The following is a 21255-nucleotide window of genomic DNA, read 5'->3' on the forward strand; positions in this document are numbered from 1 at the left end:
TACAACTAGACTCAAGAATAAAAGTAAAATCGGGAGGAAAGTACGGAATATCACCACCACCCTCTTACATTAAACAAATTGCTTCGCTATAGTTATAACATGACTATGGCAAATATTTTTAGAAATGTGAAGATATTAGAAACTCACTAACCATATCTCTTTTTTCCTTTAAGTCTGTGAATCTTGAAATTTTATTAGGTACTACTGTATGACTGATTTTAATGGTTCATTTATTCAGATAAAATGACTGAGATACTTGGAGGTTTTAAGATAATCACTTTGTGGTACTATGGAGTATCTAACAGAGATTGATAATACTATGCACTACTTAATGGAGATGACTTTAAATATAAATCTTTAAAATAGCTGTGCTAGGAATAATCAAAAATACCACCTGCATTTAAATCTTTAAGACACTCAAGATTCAAAATGACTGTCATGTTAGGTAACACTAAGCAATAAATAACCAGCTAAAAAATCCTTAAAAAGTAGATTAAGCTTTGATAAAGGGAGTAAGTCTTATCAAGAATAATTTTTTCAAAAGATAAAAGTTCTATGCATAAAATGGAACCCTCAACCACACTAAGGAGAAAGGAACATTTTAAAAGGTCCTAAAATTTTTCCCATGCAGGACAGTTGTTTTTATGACACATTAGACAAGTTCGGAATCACCACCACACTCGGCAGAAAACGCAATACTGTGAAATCATTCCAAACTGATGACCATTTGTAATGCTCCCTGACCCAAAATGGATGTTTCTGTTTTCAAACATGCTCTGGATAACACAGCTAAAAATCAAATGTAGACTATTTGCTTAGATACAAGACTGGGTCTCTCCCCTTCAGTTGTCCTGCATGCACGAGTCATATTACATTTTAATTAGATCACACAGAAACCATTAAAACACTCAATATGGATATTTCCAGTGACATTTAAGTGTTCTGAGAATAATCTTTCCTTCCTTACTCGTATTTCAGAAATCGCATTTTTAGAGGGTGATTTGGCAGAAAGCATTATATACTTTCTTGAAAAAGTGACATCTAAGAAATTCTCTCTATTTTTTAAATGAGAAAAGACACAATTTAAGTAAAATTAAATTTTATTGAGACATTATTATTTGGTAATCGACATAGTGCCACTGACAGGGAGTCTTTCTGTCCTTCCCAAATTTCCCATTACTTCCTACAGGAAGTTAAATAAATGTAAGACTTCCTCCAAAAGGCCAGGGGAAAAGGATCTGGCACATCAAGTGAAGTTCTACTACATCGGAAAGCTGGAGAAATCATATTAATTGGCTCCTACAAAGCTCTCCTGCCACAAAGAGAAAATGTGTGACACAGTCGCTTCTTTCTCTTTTCCTCAAGGTCTACAGCCCGACTATCGAAGTTGGATTAAATGATCCCTAATGCATCTTACCTCTCTACAATTCTGTATTTGATGCTAGAGAGAAGAATAGACAGCATAGGAAAAATACTGTAAGGCATACAATTTTTATTCTTAAAATGCCAGAGTTAAAGCCCTTTGTGAGAAACCTTAATCTGTGAAGGAGATTTGAAAAGAATGAGCTTTGCTCATTATAGAGAGCTATATTTAAAAAAGAGAGCAGCTGACCAAATTTCTACCACACCTGCCCTCCAAAACAAGGGTCATACATGTGACTTCTAAAATGCTTTTCTACAGGGGGTTAGCTAACTTGTCTGGGTTTACAATTTTTTTGCCTGTCAGTCAATGAACTAGGCAAAATGATGAACTGTACTGCCTTAACGTAATTCTGAATTATAACATAGCTGTTCTGGAAAACTACAGCCTAAAAATTTACATGACTTACTATCACTTTTTAACACGGCATTTAAGAGTTTCTGAAGTACTTACATATACATTATAGCTCAAACTTCACTACAGGATTGTTGCTAAGGTACAGCAAAAAAAAAAAAAAAAAAAAAAAATTTTTTTAAAGTTTAAAAAGAAACCCCTGAATTCTTGGTAACACCCTGATAGTCTTTTTGTTTTGAGTGAGCTTTCACTGCACTGTAAAAAGGTTTCATTTAAGAACAAAATTACCAACCAAATAAATTACTGAACTTGCAGAATGTAGAAGGGAAGAACAAAAATTCTTACCGAAACCAGGTTAACAGGATTAATACTTATGAAACTGAGCCTAAGTTTTGACTATTTTTGCTAATTATTAGTGCTCCAAAATGCAAATTCACTACAATCCTTTCCCAGACAAGAATTAAACACTGGTCACACACTATGTATTAGATAACAATAGTCAGGTTCCTAACCACACTTTCCACATTTGAGGTTGATTACTTACATTATTAACCAAAGTATCCTCCATCTTTGCATTATTAGTAGCCACAGTGTTAGGCAGAGAAGAAGAAGGTGTAGTATAGTCTGTTACAGACTCCTGTGGAGGAGTAATAGAAAAAAATACATTGTAAACTAAATTAATAACTCACTTTCTAATGGCAACCTAACAGTTGTAAAGTTGTTTTGGAGGAAAGCAGGAGAGGAGAGCAGATCTTAAGACTCAAGTCACTCAAATCTTAAAGACCAATACTGTGATAAAACAAACGTGGACTCACCACGGAAGTGGTAACATTTCAACTATTGCCAGGTCCTGTACATTTTCAAAAAATGTATTGCTACATTATATGTCAACTATAATTCAATTAAAAAATTGTTAATAATTTAAATGCATGCACAATACTAGGAAGTTGCCGACAGTACTATTTATTTCTGTGGGTTACTAAAAGAACTCTGTGTGGTTCTCATAATCTATAGCTTACTTTCAATTACTGATTATGTCAAGATCTTAGTTGTTGCAATTAGTTTTTAGGATAAACTTGTTTATCATCATGAATCTCTTCTTTAAATATGGTAGAGGTGGATCATGAGTTTTTTATTTACATATATTGATTGTATAGCAATTAAAAGAGAAAAATATACAAATAACATGAAAGTTCCCACTTACCTTTCTTCCCAATATGTACCAGAGTGAACACACAAAGTGGCAGATATAAATTCTGCTATTCCCACAAATGTGAGTCCATATAAGTCACTCAGTGTTTCTTTGTATCTTGCCTTAATGATTACTTTTAAAGATATGCACCTTTCATTCAACGTGGTCCCTAAATTCAAGTTAGTTATTTCCTCTAGTGCTCAACCAATGAAACAATGATCTATTCCAACCCTGGAAGAAAACTGCCTATACTGGAGTTACTAAAAATTTAATTTGACTTAGTTCCTTACTTCAAAATCTTACTAGTGGGCAAGATAAGGCACCACTCTAACTCCATTAACAAAATAAAAATCTAGAGCAATCCTTTCAAAGCCTGTAAAACCAGCAAAAAGCATTCTAATCTTATGTACTCATTTTTCACTTCAAACTACTCAACAGTCTAGAATTAAGAGATTTCCACATAAAGAAATAACTTACTGTAAGGAATTTCTTTAGATCACAAATGCATACGATGAAATAAAATATTCCCTGTAGAAATAGTAACCCAGATGGTTTACAGAATTATATGCCTCAAGCCAAAATAAAAGAAGAAAAAGAACAGAAAAAAACAAATATCGTTGCTGTTTTCCCCACTCATTTTCGACATGGTTTGCATCACCACCGCATGTTGCCTACCTTCACGTTAGCGCCGTATTCTGTGGACGACACTGAAATCATCGCTCCTATTTCAGTAGATATTTCCGCAACTGCTTTGGTTTCCTTTGTTGTTACAGGATCTGTACTTCTGACTGTAGAGGGGCTTGGTTTCTCTTGTCCTTCTGGCTCCACCTGTTGGGCATCTTTTACTTTTCTATTTTTTAATGAACGTTCTTTTCCAATAGGACCTGGTTTATGTTCTTTATTTTCTACTGGACTCAAATCTGGAAGCTAAAAATTCAATGTTTATGACAAAAAGGTATCATGATCAAAGACATTCACTGAAAACTAATTCAATTTCACAACCATTACTAGTTTCTCCCATTAAAGTGTTAGTGGCTTTCATACAGGTCTATCTGGAATATGAATTATAATTTACCTTCTGGGCTTTGATAGGGCCTGCCCGTGGCTGCTTCTGCCGTTGTTCTTTAGGTTCAGGTATCTTGTCAGTTTTTTCCGAAAGTACAGGCACAATTTCATTTTCATTCCCATTTGAAGCTGGAGCACCAAACTGGATTGTGTCAATTCCAATTTCAACTCCACTTTCTTGACCATTCTTTGTTCCCTAGGAAGAGAATATTTTAAAACTTGCTTATCCAAGCAAACAGAGGTCAAATATGACTGAATGATGTATGTAGTAGCACATATTTCAAAAGTACAACAGAAGGAAGTCTGAAGAGATCTATGTATTAACTGACATTGATCATGTTTTGAGAAACTTTCCTTTAGCCACTACCGATCTGTATTAAAAAGGAATAAAATGAAAACTAAGACTTAAGTTTTTATTTGTTTATTTTTAAAGATTTATTTATTTGAGAGAGACAGACCACGCGTGCATGAAAATAAGAGTGCGAGGAGCAGCCAAGGGAGAGGGAGAAGGAGAGACACTGACTGAGCTGAGCATGGAGCCCAGAGAGGAGCTTGATCCCAGGACCCTGAGATCACGACCTGAGCCGAAATCAATAATCAGACGCTCAACTGACTGAGCCACCAAGGCCCCCAAGACAAAAGTTTTTAAAGTCCTGGCTTTAAGTGTCACGAGTTTTACTGTGAGCAAATCATAGCCTCAAGTTATGTGCTCCTTTAAAACAAATGTAAAAGCAACAAACACACAAAGATAGCACCAGCAACAAATAAACAGATGAATGAATGAGGGAAAGAAAGATAGCAACACCAGTGTCACCCACTTTTAAAAAGTATGCTTGAAAATAAAATGAAACAATGTCCATGAAAATACTCTGTGATTGGTAATAAAGTGCACACACCTTAGAATCCAATTAAACTGTTAATTCATGTGGAATCTTCTTTGTGCTAGGCACTGATCCAGAGAGACTCTAAGAATCTAACTTGCAGAAGTTGCATTAGAGTGAATGGAGAAAATGAACAACTAGAAAATCAGATGGGGGACATGCAAAAATCAAAATATGGTTAAGCCACTTTAGACTGGCAGACAGAAAAAGGTCCTGAGGAGGTCACACTGAAACTCAATGTAAAAGACAAAATCACCGGGAAGTGTTTCTGGCAGAGCAAACACCTAGTGTAAAGGTTAAGAATTAAAAAAAAAAAAAAAAAAAAAAGGCTAGTGAGGCTGGAACATGGCAGGTATTAGGAGCAGTAGTAGAAGACGAACAAGTAGAAAGCTAGACAACACAAGGTTTTATAAGCCAGAGATGTTTATAACAATTACTTAACATTTCCAGAAATAAATAGACAAAACTTGGGACAAAGTTCAACTTCAGGCTTTGGTCTTATAATTAAATCATTACTTCATATCAGTTTCAGCATCCCTGAACTCTGTATCAATTACTGTGTAAGGTTACTGTTACATTTATCAGTGTAACAATGTCAACATTATGAACAGGGCATGTCATTCAGATTTATTTATTTTTATTTTTTTAAGATTTTATTTATTCATTTGACAGAGAGGGACACAGTGAGAGAGGGAACACATGCAGGAGGAATGGGAGAAGGAGACGCAGGCCTCCCGTGGAGCAGGGAGCCTGATGCGGGGCTCGATCCTAGGACCCTGGGATCATGACCTGAGCCGAAGGCAGACACTTAACGACTGAGCCACCCAGGCGCCCCCAGATTTATTTTTAATATCTGAACATTCTCTTTCAAATACAGGCAAACATTTTTTTTTTAATTTTTTTTTTTTTTTAAGATTTTATTTATTTATTTGACAGAGAGAGACACAGCGAGAGAGGGAACACAAGCAGGGGGAGTGGGAGAGGGAGAGCAGGCTTCCCGCAGAGCAGGGGGCCCGATGTGGGCCTCGATCCCAGGACCCTGGGATCATGACCTGAGCTGAAGGCAGTCGCTTAACCAACTGAGCCACCCAGGCGCCCTACAGGCAAACATTATTGATGTAACTTAGAATAAAAATCTCTATTTGCTTTAGTCAATGCTGAAATTCTATGGTTAGTTCAGTATAAATGTAGTTAGTATTAGAAAAGTGAAACAGTACAGTAATTAATCAGTGAAATCTATTGACTGTGTACAGAAACAATAAGTTATAAATAGTTCAATGAAATTAAAAAATAAATGGACAGTTAAGAGAACTATTAGAGAATGTTAGTTTTAGGAAGAATATCATATCCTTTGAAACAAAAAATATGTACAAAATATATATAATACAAGGAAGGATAATAAAGCTTAGATCATATTATCAATCTTTGTGAGACTACTCAGTGTATCTAACATTCATAGCATTGAACAAAATAATCATTAAGAACTGTACTTCACTAGAGTAATTCAGGAAGTCCCATTAAGGAATACTTTCCATCCTTTGAAATAAATTAAAAGTGAAATGTAACTTTGCTAGCTCAAAAGTTCACTATGAGGCAGTATTCCAAAATCATGTGCAATGAACATCCACCAAAAAAATCACGTTTTATCCAGAAAACATAAAGAACACAAAGAGGATGAAGAAAGATGTGTGTGAAAAAAATGAGATACTACCAAAGTATCTTCCTCTTCCAACTGGCTGAAGGCAGATGTAAGCATTCTTTCAGTATTGCAAACCTGTAGTAGAACGTGCGCAAGAGAAATCTTGCAGCTCAGAGTGCTGAGAAATCATTATTCCTGTACTGAATGTCAATTTAAAAACTGGGACCAGACATTCTAATAAACTCATTAAATCCAGTGCACCCACCCAAAACAAAAGAAACAAACTTTCCACTTTGTCCTTCATATTAGCATGAAATACCTATGTAAGAAATGCTATGATTAATCCTAATGTCAACACCAACACACAGAAGAAAAATGATTAAATCGAGGATCCTAACTACTGAATGCAGTGATTCCATATTTCACTTGAGATCTCTGTAGAACTTTTATTTTTATTTTTTTAAAGATTTTATTTATTTATTTGACAGAGTGAGACAGCGAGAGAGGGAACACAAGCAGGGGGAGTGGGAGAGGGAGAAGCAGGCTTCCTGCCAAGCAGGGAGCCCGATGCAGGGCTCGATTCCAGGACCCTGGGATCATGACCTGAGCCGAAGACAGACGCTTAACGACTGAGCCACCCAGGCACCCTCTGTAGAACTTTTAAAACAGATGAGAAATCTTCTCCAGACCTAAGTCAAAAAGCTGCAGTGAGTGTTGGGGCAGCAGAAAGACTTCTATAAAGAAGTCTTTAAATTTTTAAAAAATTGTACCTTTATTATCTATTGTCACGTCTCTGCTCCCCCTTTAGAGCAAAACTTACTCTAAGTTCTCTAAATGCACCTTTCCTCCCACCTTCTCTTAAATTCACTCTAACCAAGCTTTTGTACCTACTGCCCCACTGACACTGTTCTTGTCAAAATCACCAGTGACCACCATGTCATTCGCTCCAATTCTCAGGCCTAACTTATTTGACCACCCAGCAGCATCGGACACACTTAATTTATCCCTCCTCCTTTCAACTCACCTTTCACTGAGATTTGAGGACACTTTTCCATCCCCCACATCCCCTGAGAGGGAAAGCCTTAGGACTTAGCTTCTGATTCTCTTCTCTTTTCTAACCACTCTCAGAACTCATTCTCCCTTGGTGGTCTCATTCAACTCATTCATTTTAAGCACCATCTAATTAATGGCTGTGAAATTCAAGTCTCCAAACTAGATTATCTCCTGTGAACTACAGACTCTTCCATCTCACAACCTACCCAACAGCTCCACTTAGATGTGTAACGGACACCCTAAATCTAACATGCCCCAAACCAAACTCTATATTTTCCCCCAATGCGGATCCCATGTTATAGCTTCCAATCACAATTGAGGCAACTCTATTCCTCTTGTTGCTCAAGTCAAAAACTTTGGAGGTAAATCTCATTCTTTCTCACATACTATGTTTAATCCTTCAGTATTTGTCAGCGATATCTTCAAATCTTCAAGTAGAAACCAACCATTCTTTATCATCATTAATGCCATTTCTTCTTTTTTTTTTTTAAAGATTTTATTTATTTATTTGACAGAGAGATAGACAGAAGAGCACAAGCAGAGGGAGTGGCAGAGGGAGAGGGAGAAGCAGGCTCTGCACGAGCAGGGAACCCGATGTTCAATGAGTAAGTGAAAAACTGCTGACTTAAGTTGAAGCAGGCTCTGCACGAGCAGGGAACCCGATGTGGGACTTGATCCCAGGACCCTGAGATCATGACCTGAGCCGAAGGCAGACGCTTAACCATCTGAGCCACCCAGGCGCCCATTAATGCCATTTCTCTGGTCTAAGTTACCATCATTTGATTATTATGACAGCATCCTAACTTCTACTCTCTGCCCTCCACAGACTAGTCTTAACTACTCAAAATAATCTTCTGAGAAAAAGTCAGGTCCTGTTAATTCTTTTGCTCAACACTATCTATTGTCTCCCTACATCTCCCCAAGGCCCAGTAGGGTCTGTCCTCTGTTATCTTTCTAGCTTCATCTGTTCTCTCTCCATCCCTTAACTTCACTACAGCCATGCAGACCTCCCTGATCTTCCTCAAACACACCAGCCATGCCCCTCTCTTGGGGCTTTTGTATTTGCTATTTTCTGAACCAAGAATTCACTTTTCCTCAGAAATTTCAATAGCATGCTCTCTTATCACCTCTAAGTCTTTAACTCAAACGTCACCTAAGGGGCACATCTTGGCCAACCTCTTTTAAATTGTCTCCAGATCCCTTGAGAAATTTCTTACGCACCTTCCCTACTTTGCTTTTCTCCTTAGCACTGATCACCATTTAACATACATCTGGTATATATTACTGGTCCACTATCTATCCACCACATACTATCTGGTATGTATTAGTGCTCCCCCCCCCCCCACCATTTACAATGGAAGCCCCCTGACTGCAGGGCTTTTTGTCCATTTGTATCACACTCTCTCCCTGTTTTGTAAGCCCATGGGTTAGAAAACTGCCTGGTATATCACACTCAAGAAATTTTTGTTCAATGAGTAAGTGAAAAACTGCTGACTTAAGTTGTCATTTACCAATACTGCACATTGAGAAATTATGTTGAACTTCCTGTAAACTCTGCTTCTAAGTAATTATATTGCCTAATTATTTAGGCTAAAAACATGGTATAAAGTCGAAAAACTAGTAACTGCACTTATATTCTCTGTATCATAAGCACTTTTATTGAGACTTGATTTAAAAAATGTTAACCTTATTATGTCTAAAGGTGAGAAGCAGCCTATAAATGTAGAGATCCAACAGCAGTATCACTTGGGAACTTGTTAAAAATGTACTCTGCCCTCAATCAGACCTAATGAGACAGAAACTCTGGGCACGAGTCTCAGCAATCTATTTTAATAAGCCGCCCAAAGTGATTGTGATGCACACTCAAGTTTGGGAAACTATGTTAAGGAAACTGCTACACTAACCCTGCTAAGGCCATTATTAAGTCTATTCCTACCTCTGATGAAGTAGCTGATCCAAACGATGTTAGGGGCTTATTCCACGCACTGACTGAAGGTGGCTGTGGTGGACTAATGGGACCTACTGAAAAGAAGAAGTCATGGGAAATGCAACCATTAAAATTCAGAGGATAATGATCCCTAATTATCTTTTCTTTTAATGGCAGCTAGACAATAAAACAAAGATTTTCACAATACAGGGAGAGATTTCAGCATACCAAAATAAATATAAGCTCCCCCCCAAACATTGTGTATTTTTTTAATCAACACAAAATCATGCCCGTAAAATATGCCATTAAAATCATAACACAAGAAACAGAGGTTTTAAGGAAGCTAAGAAAAAAATTACTATTACTGCTTCTTACTAAGAAAAAGGAAGTGGTTAGGAAAAAACATACAGAGTATACAAATAAAATTCAAAACAAACCCCAACATTCTCATGCCAGACCCCATCCTTCACATCTCTGTTGAACTTACATTTCTTTGAAATGTCATTCAGCACAGGCGGTGGGGCCACCTTGTTATCCCATAATTCAGCTGTAAGTGTGCCATGTGACTGTGAGGTCTGGATGGACTTTCCTGTGGCTACATAATCTGTGCCATTAGGTGTCTGAGCTGAAGGTAGTCTAATTGAAGGTGGTGGCTGCTTTGAAGACTGTGTTGTAGTTTGTAGCGGACTCTGGACTGGTTTATGAGCCTGTCCCTGAGTCTGGGATGGTGCACTGGGGGCTGGAGCGGGGACTGGGACTAGTGCTGGGGCTGAAGCCGGAGCAGGGACTAGGGTAGTGGCTGGGGCTGGGGCAGCTGGGGCTGAGGCGGGGGCTACTGGGGCTGAGGTGGCTGGGGCTGGAGTTGAAGCTGAAGCTGGGGCTAGGGCTGAAGCAAGGATGGGAATTGAGGCTGAGGCAAGGATGGGGACAGAGCCTGGGGATGAAGCTGAGGCAAGGATGGGGGTTGGAGCTGGAGCTGAAGACGAAGAGACTGAGGCTGCAGCTGAGGTGGAGGGTAGAACTGGAGCTGAGGCTGAGGCTGGGAGTGGAGCTGAGGCTGAGGTTAGGACTGGAGCTGGGGCTGAGGCTGGAACTGGGGCTGGGGTTGAGGCTGGACCTGGAACCGAGGCTGGAGCTGGAGCTGGAGCTGGAGCCTGTGCTTGCTGGGTCCCTGTAGCCTGTTTTTTGGCAAACCGTGGAGGAAGCTTAGAAGTCTGACTTCTTCCTTTCTCATTTGCATTCTTTTTGTTCCAGACCTAAAAAATTGGTAGGAACCATTTTTGTCAATAATGTAACTGAAAGTACAGTTCATGAACACAGTCTCTGACAAGATCTACTAATTTAGCTCCTTTACTTTTCAAAATAGGCACTCAATAGAGCAAAAACATCAAGGCTGCTAAGGAGATTTTAAATTATGAAAAGCAAAGATGCTAAGGGGGAAAAAAGACTGTATGTATTATACGTTCTTGATAAATGGTTCCACAGTCACTCTTCCATAATTCTAAAATTCAAAAAATTAAGGAATTTTTCAATGAATTCATTTGGCAGCAAAATCTGACCCAAAAAGCTATTTACCAACTTCACTCATGTTTACCACAGAAACATTAATCTGTGGGTGTTGCTGGGGTGTTATGCTATACAGGATTTAAGCACTATTTTTACCTTCCAAAATAAATGAATAGACAAATGAATCAATGAATGACTTCTAAAAATATCTAGTCCCAAGGTCTATATTCGATTGAACTTAATATTACCCCTCACGTAAGATTTTTACAGTGTTTCTTTGTTTTGAGGCTTCTCCATTCAAGCTTGTTATCACTATGATCAATGTGTCTTACTTATTTTTATCCTGTGTCCGCATTTAGCAAAATGGGTGTTTGGGTTGATTTAAATGGAATAACTAATCTTGATTCATTTTGTGTGTTTAAATGAACTAATTTAGATTATAATCAAAACCTTTATAGGTGAAGAATCTGCAATTTATTAGATCATGGAGGTTGTATTCATTAGATTTCCAAGATAACTTAAAATTAACTCTACCTCTGCCATGAAGTAAGATGGGATAAATAAGATGACCAGTACTGAAACATGAAATCTTCTTGATTTAAAGTAAAGATGGTCTACTCTCAGGCACACAGTGAGCTACTACAGTGACTATGTTCTATTTAAAATTTACCTCAATTCTGGGTAAAAAGTTTAAAATTGTGAAAATCAAGTCATTCTGAACACTTGAATGCAGCCTTGACATTATAGATAGATAGAAATCTTAACCACTTGTTAATACATTTGGGCAACAAATAACTAGCAACAAACTAAAACCTGTATGATTTGTTCTTCCTTCTTTCGACGTTCTTCATCCTGTAAACGTTTTTGTTGTTTTTTGGAAACCACCTCAGTAAAACCGTCATCATTCAAATTTGACTGGGGGTCTTCAACTACTGTTACTTCAGGATGGTCGTCAATTATAACAACACCTATGGGTATGGGAAAAGATTTAAAACGATATATATTTTTTCAATTGAAAAGGTAAATAGAAATGTTTAGTCCAGTAATGATTAAAAAAAGGAAAAAAAAGACAAGACAAAAATCTAGTTCTTCTAACTCGCAGTATAACCCAATTCCCATACCACACAATGGCCATTTATTAGTAAGATTTGAAAAGAACGCACAGACATATAAAAAGATTTCATAAACAAGCTTAAAGTCTTTTGACTTTTTTTTTTTTTAAAGATTTTATTTATTTATTTGACAGAGAGAGAGACAGCGAGAGAGGGAACACAAGCAGGGGGAGTGGGAGAGGGAGAAGCAGGCTCCCCACAGAGTGGGGAGCCCGATGCGGGACTCGATCCCAGGACCCTGGGATCATGACTTGAGCTGAAGGCAGTCGCTTAACCAACTGAGCCACCCAGGCGCCCGTCTTTTGACTTTTTGAAGTGCTCTGAATGATATACATCTTTTTTTTCTTCATTAATATAGCAGTGATGTCTTGTAAAACAGTATCAAAAAACAAAACAAAACACCACTCAGTATCACCCTACTATCTTAGTCAAATTCCTTAACCTCTACTTTCCCAGCCTCAGATCTGTATTGTGCTATAAAGATCTACACAGCACTTTACTTCATTTGCATCTAACCATTCTAAGAGGTGGATATTACTATTGTTTTCCCTTTTTAAGGATGAAATAAACTCTGAGAAGCCGATATGCTAAAGGTGAGCTGGTGAATGGCCAAGCCGGTCTTCTGACTCTAAATGACTATTCTATGTAGATCATTTGTCTATAATATGTAGTTGTTAAAAAAAAAAAAGAAAGAAATATATGTGAAAGTTCTATGTGAACATAAAGTGGCATAGATGTACATACGTCATAATAACCTAGCTGATGAATAACTCAAGATGTATCTTCAACTCACTGTCCAACTAACAATTACTCAGGCTATCTTCTTAAAATCATACATCCCAATGTGAGTGTAAGAAATCTAGATCCCTTAAATTTAATATTTAAAAGCAGAACTAAAATAGTTCAGGCAATGCAACTTGTGGTTGCAGGTATAATGTTTCCAAAATAAATATAAGAAAAGGGTGAGGCAATTCAGATAAATTATTTTAATTTTGCAAATAATGTATGTTTTAATGGGGGGACACACAATAAAAATAGTTATTTGCTTGGGAATGATACATATACATATAACTCAGGATGGTGATAACTTGCGAGGGATGGCAAGAGAGTATTATTAGGGAGTGGTTCATAGGGAATCCACCCGAAAACAATTCTCTTTGAATAGCTAAAAATGTGCATTTATGTAAACAATGACAGGAAAACAAATCATAAATACTACAATTGGCTTCCACTCCTTTTTAAAAAAGATTTTATTTATTTATGAGAGAGAGAGAGAGCACGTGTGTGTGCGAGCAGGGGGAGGGAGAGGGAGAGAGACATTGTGCTGTACGGAGCCCCATGAGAGGTTTAATCTCAGGACCCTGAGATCATGATCTGAGCCAAAATCAAGAGTCAGATGCTTAACTGACTGAGCCACCCAGGCACTCCCGGCTTCCACTCTTTAAAAACCTATTACTGTTATTCTGTTTTTTTTCTTTTTAAAAAATACTTATTTAATTGACCTCTACACCCAATGTGAAGCTCAAACTAAGAACTCCAAGAGTTGCACGCTCCACCAACTGAGCTAGCCAGGTGCTCCGTGTTATTGTTTTTCTAACAAAAGCCTGATCGGTTCTGATTTATCTATGATAGTTCTGCATATGTCTTAAGGAGCAATGCTCATTTCAGTGAAAGGTCAAACATTTCAATGGATGCCATGTACTCCATTACTTCACAGTGGTAAAGAAACCTCTTCATATTTCTAAGTTCATCTCAGTCTTCCACTTTGACTAAAAAGTGTGTGTGTATAAAGCTTTTCTTCATAGCCATGCCATCACCCATTATTCCAATCTGTTTGCCAAAGAGCTTCTTTAGAATGTTTTGAAGTTAGTTTACCCAACTACATGCAACATTTATAGAAATTTGAATGATACTTTCTGTTCGTTTTTAATACTCTGTTCTTAACCTGGTGCTTTGTAACATTTTGGGCTAAAGAGAAATTACTTAACGAGTATTAGGAAAACAACTTAAAGATGAGTAACTCTTAATGAGTTTTTAAAATGTATAGCTCGGTTTCCACTGTCAACTCAGAATTGTAATGGAGTTCTTACCTTTTTATGTCTTAATCCAATAATGTAGTACTTTGGGAATTTTCTATCCCAAAAGTTCTTTTGAAGAAAGAAAACTGGTAAACTGTTATTTGGAAAGACAAATCTGCCATGTTTTGTGGACTTTTTGTAATCTTCATTTGCTATTTTAGGAATGCGGGGTTTAGACTCTCCTTTCTTTATGGACCACCATTAAGGCTGGCATCCAAGCTTCCTATGGGTCTACTCTGTTCTCTAAATCAGGGCTTTCCAATTTCAGCACTATCAGCATTTTGAGGTGCCCATCCTGTGCACTCTAGGATGTTCAGCAGCATCCCTGGCCTATACCTACATACGTCAGTAGCACCCAGCCCCACGTTGTGACAATCAAAACTGTCTCCAGAGATTGCCCAATGTTCCCTGGGGTACAAAATCACTCTTGTTGAGAACCACTGCTCTACATAATCTAATTAAAAATTCTTAAACATGCAATTAAGCTAAGATTATTTCTTTCCCATGTGAATCCTAAAATGGTATTCCAGAACAATAGTTCTCAACTATTTGTGTGCATCAGAATCACCTGGACAATTTTGTTAAAACACAGACTGCTCCAAGGGTTTCTGATTCAGTAGGTCTGAGGTAGGGGCCAAGATTCTGAATTTCTTACAAATTTCTAGGTGATACTGATGGTCTGGGGACAACATGCTGAGAATGACTGGTCTAGAAATAATAATGGCAAGGTCCTGGGCCCAAATCAAGTTTTGTATATTTAAATAACCCTTAACAAGATGAGAATTCTCATCTTTATTTTTTAATACTGGAATAGTAGTACCTAACCTAACTTTCCCATTAATATGATCTGGCCTTAGTAAATCTCAATTTTACACAGTATTTCCAGCTTAAGTCTATCTGAATGAATGGCAAACAGTGCATTTTTACATGTGTAAGTGCCTTCTCATAGATATTCCTTATTAACTTCTTCAACAAATATTTTCTTATCGCATGTGTTATCCTTAACATTTCATATCCTATTACTTCATGGCTTACTGAAAGTATTTATCCAGAGCAACACTGTCTCCCACTCTATTATGCTCTACTTACCATATCTTAGATACCAATTTTATCAAAGGTGTAAGTCTAAGGTTAACATTTCTTTCATAGAAGATAACGCATACATACAGATATACCTAAGCATCCTCATTTAGTCTTCTATGCTTTCCTACACCTGTTTGGCAAGGTGGAGTAGTTAATTTTCTCCCATTTTATGAAGAATAGTGAAACCCTGTAGATTATCTTTAACAAGAACTTTATCAAGCATTCAGGGCTGGGCTAAAAGTTGGTGTTATTTTAGTTCACTGTATCAGTTAGTGATTCATAATCAGCCTCTATCTAGACCTTGCAGGTCCAATTCCTTCCCTCTTTAATGACTTATTAAAATATCGACTCAAATGTAACATAATATATACATAAAAGGAATATAAGACATACTTGCATAATTGTTGAGATCGAACTGTGATAGTGCATCTACTTTTTCTTTGGGTTTTTTAGGGCCTGATTTGGGGTCTTCTCTTTTTTTCCCTGTGGAATCTTTGGTGTTCTTTTGTCCCGTACCATTAGGTGTTCCTTCCTGGTGGTGTGCAGAGCCGCCATTGACAGGATCAACAACAGCTGTGCCTGCAGACTGGTCATCAAATGGCCTACAAAACAGTAATTCAAGTTACTACTACCTCCACATAACGGAACCAAAGAAAAATTACTGGCAATTTCTGAAGTTTAATCTAAGAAGAAATAGCAGTGGGATAGAAGACTCTAAAACCAATAAGCTTTAGGGACTTCTGTTGAGTATAACTTCACTAAAACTGAGTTTCCCAATAAAGGAGGTGGACTCTCTTTCCAGGAATTAAATTCCAAAATTCCAATTGTGCCCTGGAGGTTCTTACTGTGTCTGTCTATCATGGTATAAATAAGCTAATCAACATGGTTTAGGGCAGAAAATTCCTGTGATCCAAGCTAGTCCAAAGTATTTGTTACTGGATCTTTTCCATAACAGAGCAGCATATGTAAAATTTAAAAAGCATTCTGTTTACACTATGTGTATCAATCAGATACATAAATGTAAACATACAAAAAACCACTTTTAATATGGAAATAATTCACTTCACAAACCAATGTATTTCCAGAGTTTTTGTTTCCTATCAAATTTTATTCTTGGATTTTTTTAATTTATGAAAATATACCATGGAAAATGCGTTTACAAATTCATGTTCATCTTAGCCAATAGTATCACTTGAGATAAAGGCTTACCAAGTGCTTGACACAAAGCATGAGCTCAAACATTTAAAGAATAAAATCATTTCTTCTAAATGGGACTCTTTCAAAAGACTCATTTTAATTACAACCAATAATTGCTATTTCTGCAGGTTCAAAGTTGTCATCTACATGGCACAAGTCTTGCTAAGTTGTTGAGATCTACATTACATAAAAACCAGATCAAGATTTCCCTTGAGTGTTACTACTCAAAACTCTAATAGTTCAGTTACAGTCAATAACTACATTGTAACTACACATGCTATCCTAATTCTTTTGGCCTTTGGAAGAGAGGTTCAAATTCTGTGTTAACAAGGTACTAAGGAAACACAACTGGTCACATTATTTCCCTAAATTTTTTTCTAAGTTATCAGAAAGCAAAAATATTTTTGTTGATGGGTGTGGTAACCTGAAATGCTAAGTACACTGTAACTAACCAATGCAGATTAATATATTATCCGAATAAATTATCAGCTCAGGCTGCAAACCCGGGAATTTGATCAAAAACCAGGGCACATCATAATAATAGCTGTTTACTATATACCAGATATGTTATGTAGTTCACAGATATATCCATAATCTTCACCAGTTTTTAGAAGTACGATTATTTTCTCCCCATTTTACTGGTGAGGAAGCGGCAGTAAGTACCAGAACCTATTAAAAACTAGGCAAATAAATGAATGAAAGAATGAATGAACAAAACTAGGCATACTGCTACTTTAATTTTTCCTAATATAAAGGAATTAATAATTTACCATAAACAACATTTTAATATTTAAAAGAACAGACCAAACTTAGTACAGTTTCGAAAAATTGTTTTAAAATAAATCCAACGGTATTTATGTTACTGGTGGCCTTGGTGGCAGTTCTGGGCCTCTACCCAGCTGGATCATTTCCTGTAGTTTGCAACTCACGAGGAAGATATAATTTATTCTTAAGGTTCAACATTCACTTCCTAGCAACCAGTACAGAGTGATAAAGCATATGGTTAAAAAGTATTCATTTAAGTCCCAGAGGACACCTATGAGCACCAGAGTTTTGCAAAGAGAAACCAAAAAAGAAAGGAGGGCTGCTCATCATTAATAAGATGACTTTCAAAAAAAAAAAAAAAAAGACTTACCAAAAGGAAGACACTGTGACACTGTACAGGTCCCTCCCTAGATGTACAGATACACATTTCTAGAAAAATGTAATTTAGGAGGCAAAGACTCCTGAGACCCATTAACCTCTCTTGTTCAAGCACCCTTAACTTTGAGAACAGACAAAAAAATTTAGGGGAAAACAATGTCTGGGTCCCCTATCTAGACTGGCTCCTTTGCTCAGTTCAACTTCCAGGTACGAATGCAATTGTATTGAAAATAAAGTACTCACCCTCGCTTCCCACTTTTTGATGGTAGACCACTTCTCCTTTCATTTCTAGGACCTGAGAAATTCCTTCCGGATTTGGGTGGACCACTGTTGCCACGCCGATTCTGGCGATCTACGCCAGGCCTCTGGCTAGAAAAACTTCTCTTTGCTATTTCCCTTTTTGGAGGTAAAACATTCTCTCCGGCCTTTGTAACCGCTTGTGCATTCAAATCAGCATTTTTCTTTTCATCTCTCTCACGTCTCTCGTTGAAATCACTGCTTTCAGAAGCTGTTTCCCATTCTTCATTTGCCTGATCTGAAGAGTTCTGATTAGATAAGTCTGGCGTCTTATTCCCAGAAATATCCCCAGAAGGGTTAACTGGTTCTTGAACCACATTATTAACGGTGCCATTTGTGGGCACTGCCACCTCGTTGGTTTTGGAAGCAGCCTCCCTCTCTCTGAGACGTCTAAATCGAGGAGGCTTATCTTGCCTCGGTGGTCGGGTAGGACGTTGTCGTCGGGGCCTCTCTCTAGCTGGGTCAAATTTTCGCTCAAATTTTGGAGGTCGTTTATCTGCTGGTATAGGAATAAACTGCTCATGTCTTCTTGGTGGCTCTCCATCGTCTGGCTTAGGAGCTTCTGCTTGCCTTGGGTTCCACTGATTGTCCCTATAGGCAGGTCTTCGTAAGGTGGAAGGGCGCGACGGTCGGCCTCCAGGATCCCTTCCACCACGTCTGAATGTTCCCCCTCTGCCTCGCCGTGTAGGCTCTCCTTTAGGAAGGAAGCCTGGTTTAGATTTATCATCATCCCTCACATAAGGTTTTTCTAGAGGTCTATTATCTATTCGGATGTGATTTTCAGGCTTGAAAGAAGACTGAGGCTTTATAGGTTTTTTGTTTTCAGACCGTTCCTCTCTTTTGGGAAGTTTACCTTTGCTTAAACTATCCTTATCACTTGCACTTTCATGAATTTCACTGTCTGTGTCAGTCTCTGAACCTCGCTGTCGTCTTCTTTTGGGAACAACTTCAAAATCAGAGCTCTCACTTCGTGTTTCACTTTCTTCTCGCTGTCGAAGAGGTCCTGAGGACACATGCTCTGTCCGTGGCTTATTGTCTCTATATTGAGGATAGTCTCGAGTATGCCCTCTCCCACCCCGGCCACGCCCTCCATAAGAACCTCTATAGCTTCGGCCTCTGGAATAGTATTCACCCCGGCCTCGACCTCTGTATCCTTGATCTGGAAACCAATCTCTATCTCTAGCTTCTTTCCAATAGGTCCGAGGGGGTAAAGTGGACTCTTTTTTAACTCCTGGTCTTGAATCTGGTCGAGGCCTCTCTAAAACAAGATCTTTGCTACTGAGTTTCTCAGGTTGTTTTTCTTCTTTCACTGCTGGTACTGTGACAGTTTGCTGGTTTACAGTTTTAGCCATAGGCTCTACCTCAACACTACTTACAGGTTCCAAGGGCTTCTCAGCATCTTGAGGTGGCTTTTGAACCACAGTTGAAGTTTCCGTTGAAGGTAATTTCTCCAGTTCTGGTTGAGGTGGTGGTGGGACTGACTGTGGCTGAACTGGTGCTGCAGGTGGTGGGACTGGAGCAAGAGGATCTTTCTTTTCTGTCTTTTCAGGTTTTACAACTTTTTCGGTGACCTTTTCTCCCTTTTCCCCTTCCTTCTCCTTCCGCTGCTCTCGCTCCTCTTTCATATCCCTAAGTATAGGTTTTTTAATGGGACCTGATCTTCTCACAGGCCTATCATTACCTTCTTCTCTTCTGTTGGAGCTTGGCCTTGGGCCCCAACGAGTTTCCGATTTAGATTTATACAGTTTTTCAGGTTTTGGTCCCTCAGAAGATCGTATAAAGCCATCCTTCTTTGGTTTTTCCTCTGTCCTTTCTACTGGTTCCTTTGAATCAATGCATCTGCTGGTTACTTTAGGAATGCCTGCAGATGGGTCATTTCTTTGCTCCTCTGATTTTTGAGTATGGTTAGATCCATGGGAAACACTTCTTTTCCGAGCAGGCTGACTTTCTCCAGCTGACATCCGCTCTTCTTGAGGAGTGGATACAGTTTTTTGATCAGGTACATCAAAACAAGCAGACTGATTGTTTGTGTCAGTATGGTGAGGTCTAATGTCTTCCACAGATCTGCTTAAAAACTTCTGTACTTCTGTCTCACTTGATTCTCTGACAAAGTCTGCTTTTGGATGAACCTCTAATTGACTGTGTTCTACAGGATAAGCAGCAGTAATCTGTTCCTGATCCACTGGGGCTTCAGGCCTAAAAAAAATGAGAATTCAGAAGCATAACTACCAAGACAAACTCTTTCTCACAAGTGTACAGCAAAATAATCCCTTTAATTATAAACCACAAATGGATCCTAATCATAAAAACCATTTAAAAAGGATCCTAATCTTTATGTCTCCTTAAAAAGTTTAGTGCAGCAATATTCATAATAGCTGAGAGGTGGAAACAACCCTCAGTGTCCACTGACAGATGGATGAAGAAAATGTGGTATATACATAAATAGAATGTCCTTTTAGACATTAAAAAGAAGAAAATACTGTTATATGCTACCAGATGGATGAGAACATTATACTACGTGAAATGAATAATCACAGGACAAATACTGTAGGAATCCACTTATATGTATAATGTAATCGAACTCATCCAAGCATAAAGTAGAATGGTGATTGCCAGAGACTAGCAGCAATGGGGAAATTATTTGCTACTCAGTGGGTATAAACTTTCAGTTATACAAGATGAAAAATTTCTAGAAATGTATTGTAAAACACCATGCTTGTAGTTAACAATACTGTACCGAACACTCAAAATTTCGTTGACAGTAGATGCCACGTTATGTTTTTTTCCCTACAATTACAAACAAATGAAATTCATTCCTTAAGATAAAAGGAAGTTTAGGCCATGCTGATGTGAATTTTTAATCCATCAAGACTAATAATTCCCACCCATAATCAAAGAGTACACTAGAGTAGATCTATCTTCCCCGATGAATCAGGATTACAAAATACACTCCTTAAAAAGGGCAGAAGTTCTAAGTTTATGGTTATAAATTACTACAGATCACCAATTTTCTACGACTTCGAATTATCTCTGTAAATTAGTATTTGCCTTTATCTTGGCATTAGAAGACTTCCACGAGGTACTGATAATCAAATGTCTACCATTTTTCATTAGTGGAAAAATTATATCAATGCTTTAAGCTAGACTACATGTCAAATAGTAGAAGCCTGCTAATTTTACATATAACACTGAATTTCAGTATTTAATTCAGTGTACAGAACTAGGTGACAAAATGCTCTATCAATACAGGAATGAGATAAAAAGAAAGCATGTCCAAAAATGAAATGACATAAACTAAATGGAAGGAA

The 21255-nt window shown here is 37.8% G+C and overlaps 1 protein-coding gene across 16 annotated transcripts in view; it reads right to left on the reverse strand.

Annotated features, from left to right (window-relative positions):
* Positions 1 to 21255, reverse strand: part of PRRC2C (proline rich coiled-coil 2C) — a 90529-nt gene that overhangs the window by 20883 nt on the left and 48391 nt on the right. For 15 of the 16 annotated variants that reach the window (XM_035010809.1, XM_035010810.1, XM_035010811.1 and 12 more), the window contains 8 exons: positions 17894 to 20143; positions 15704 to 15912; positions 11851 to 12005; positions 10019 to 10787; positions 9541 to 9626; positions 4042 to 4227; positions 3642 to 3893; positions 2319 to 2411 (listed from right to left, as the gene is read on the reverse strand). In XM_035010809.1, the coding sequence (XP_034866700.1) occupies positions 2319 to 2411; positions 3642 to 3893; positions 4042 to 4227; positions 9541 to 9626; positions 10019 to 10787; positions 11851 to 12005; positions 15704 to 15912; positions 17894 to 20143 (4000 nt within the window). The remainder of the gene's footprint in view (positions 1 to 2318; positions 2412 to 3641; positions 3894 to 4041; positions 4228 to 9540; positions 9627 to 10018; positions 10788 to 11850; positions 12006 to 15703; positions 15913 to 17893; positions 20144 to 21255) is intronic. The other variant, XM_035010824.1, reaches the window with a different exon arrangement.

The sequence above is a fragment of the Mirounga leonina genome, unplaced genomic scaffold (assembly GCF_011800145.1).
Source record: "Mirounga leonina isolate KUSES-001 unplaced genomic scaffold, KU_Mleo_1.0 Mir_154, whole genome shotgun sequence".
Lineage (NCBI taxonomy): Eukaryota > Metazoa > Chordata > Mammalia > Carnivora > Phocidae > Mirounga > Mirounga leonina.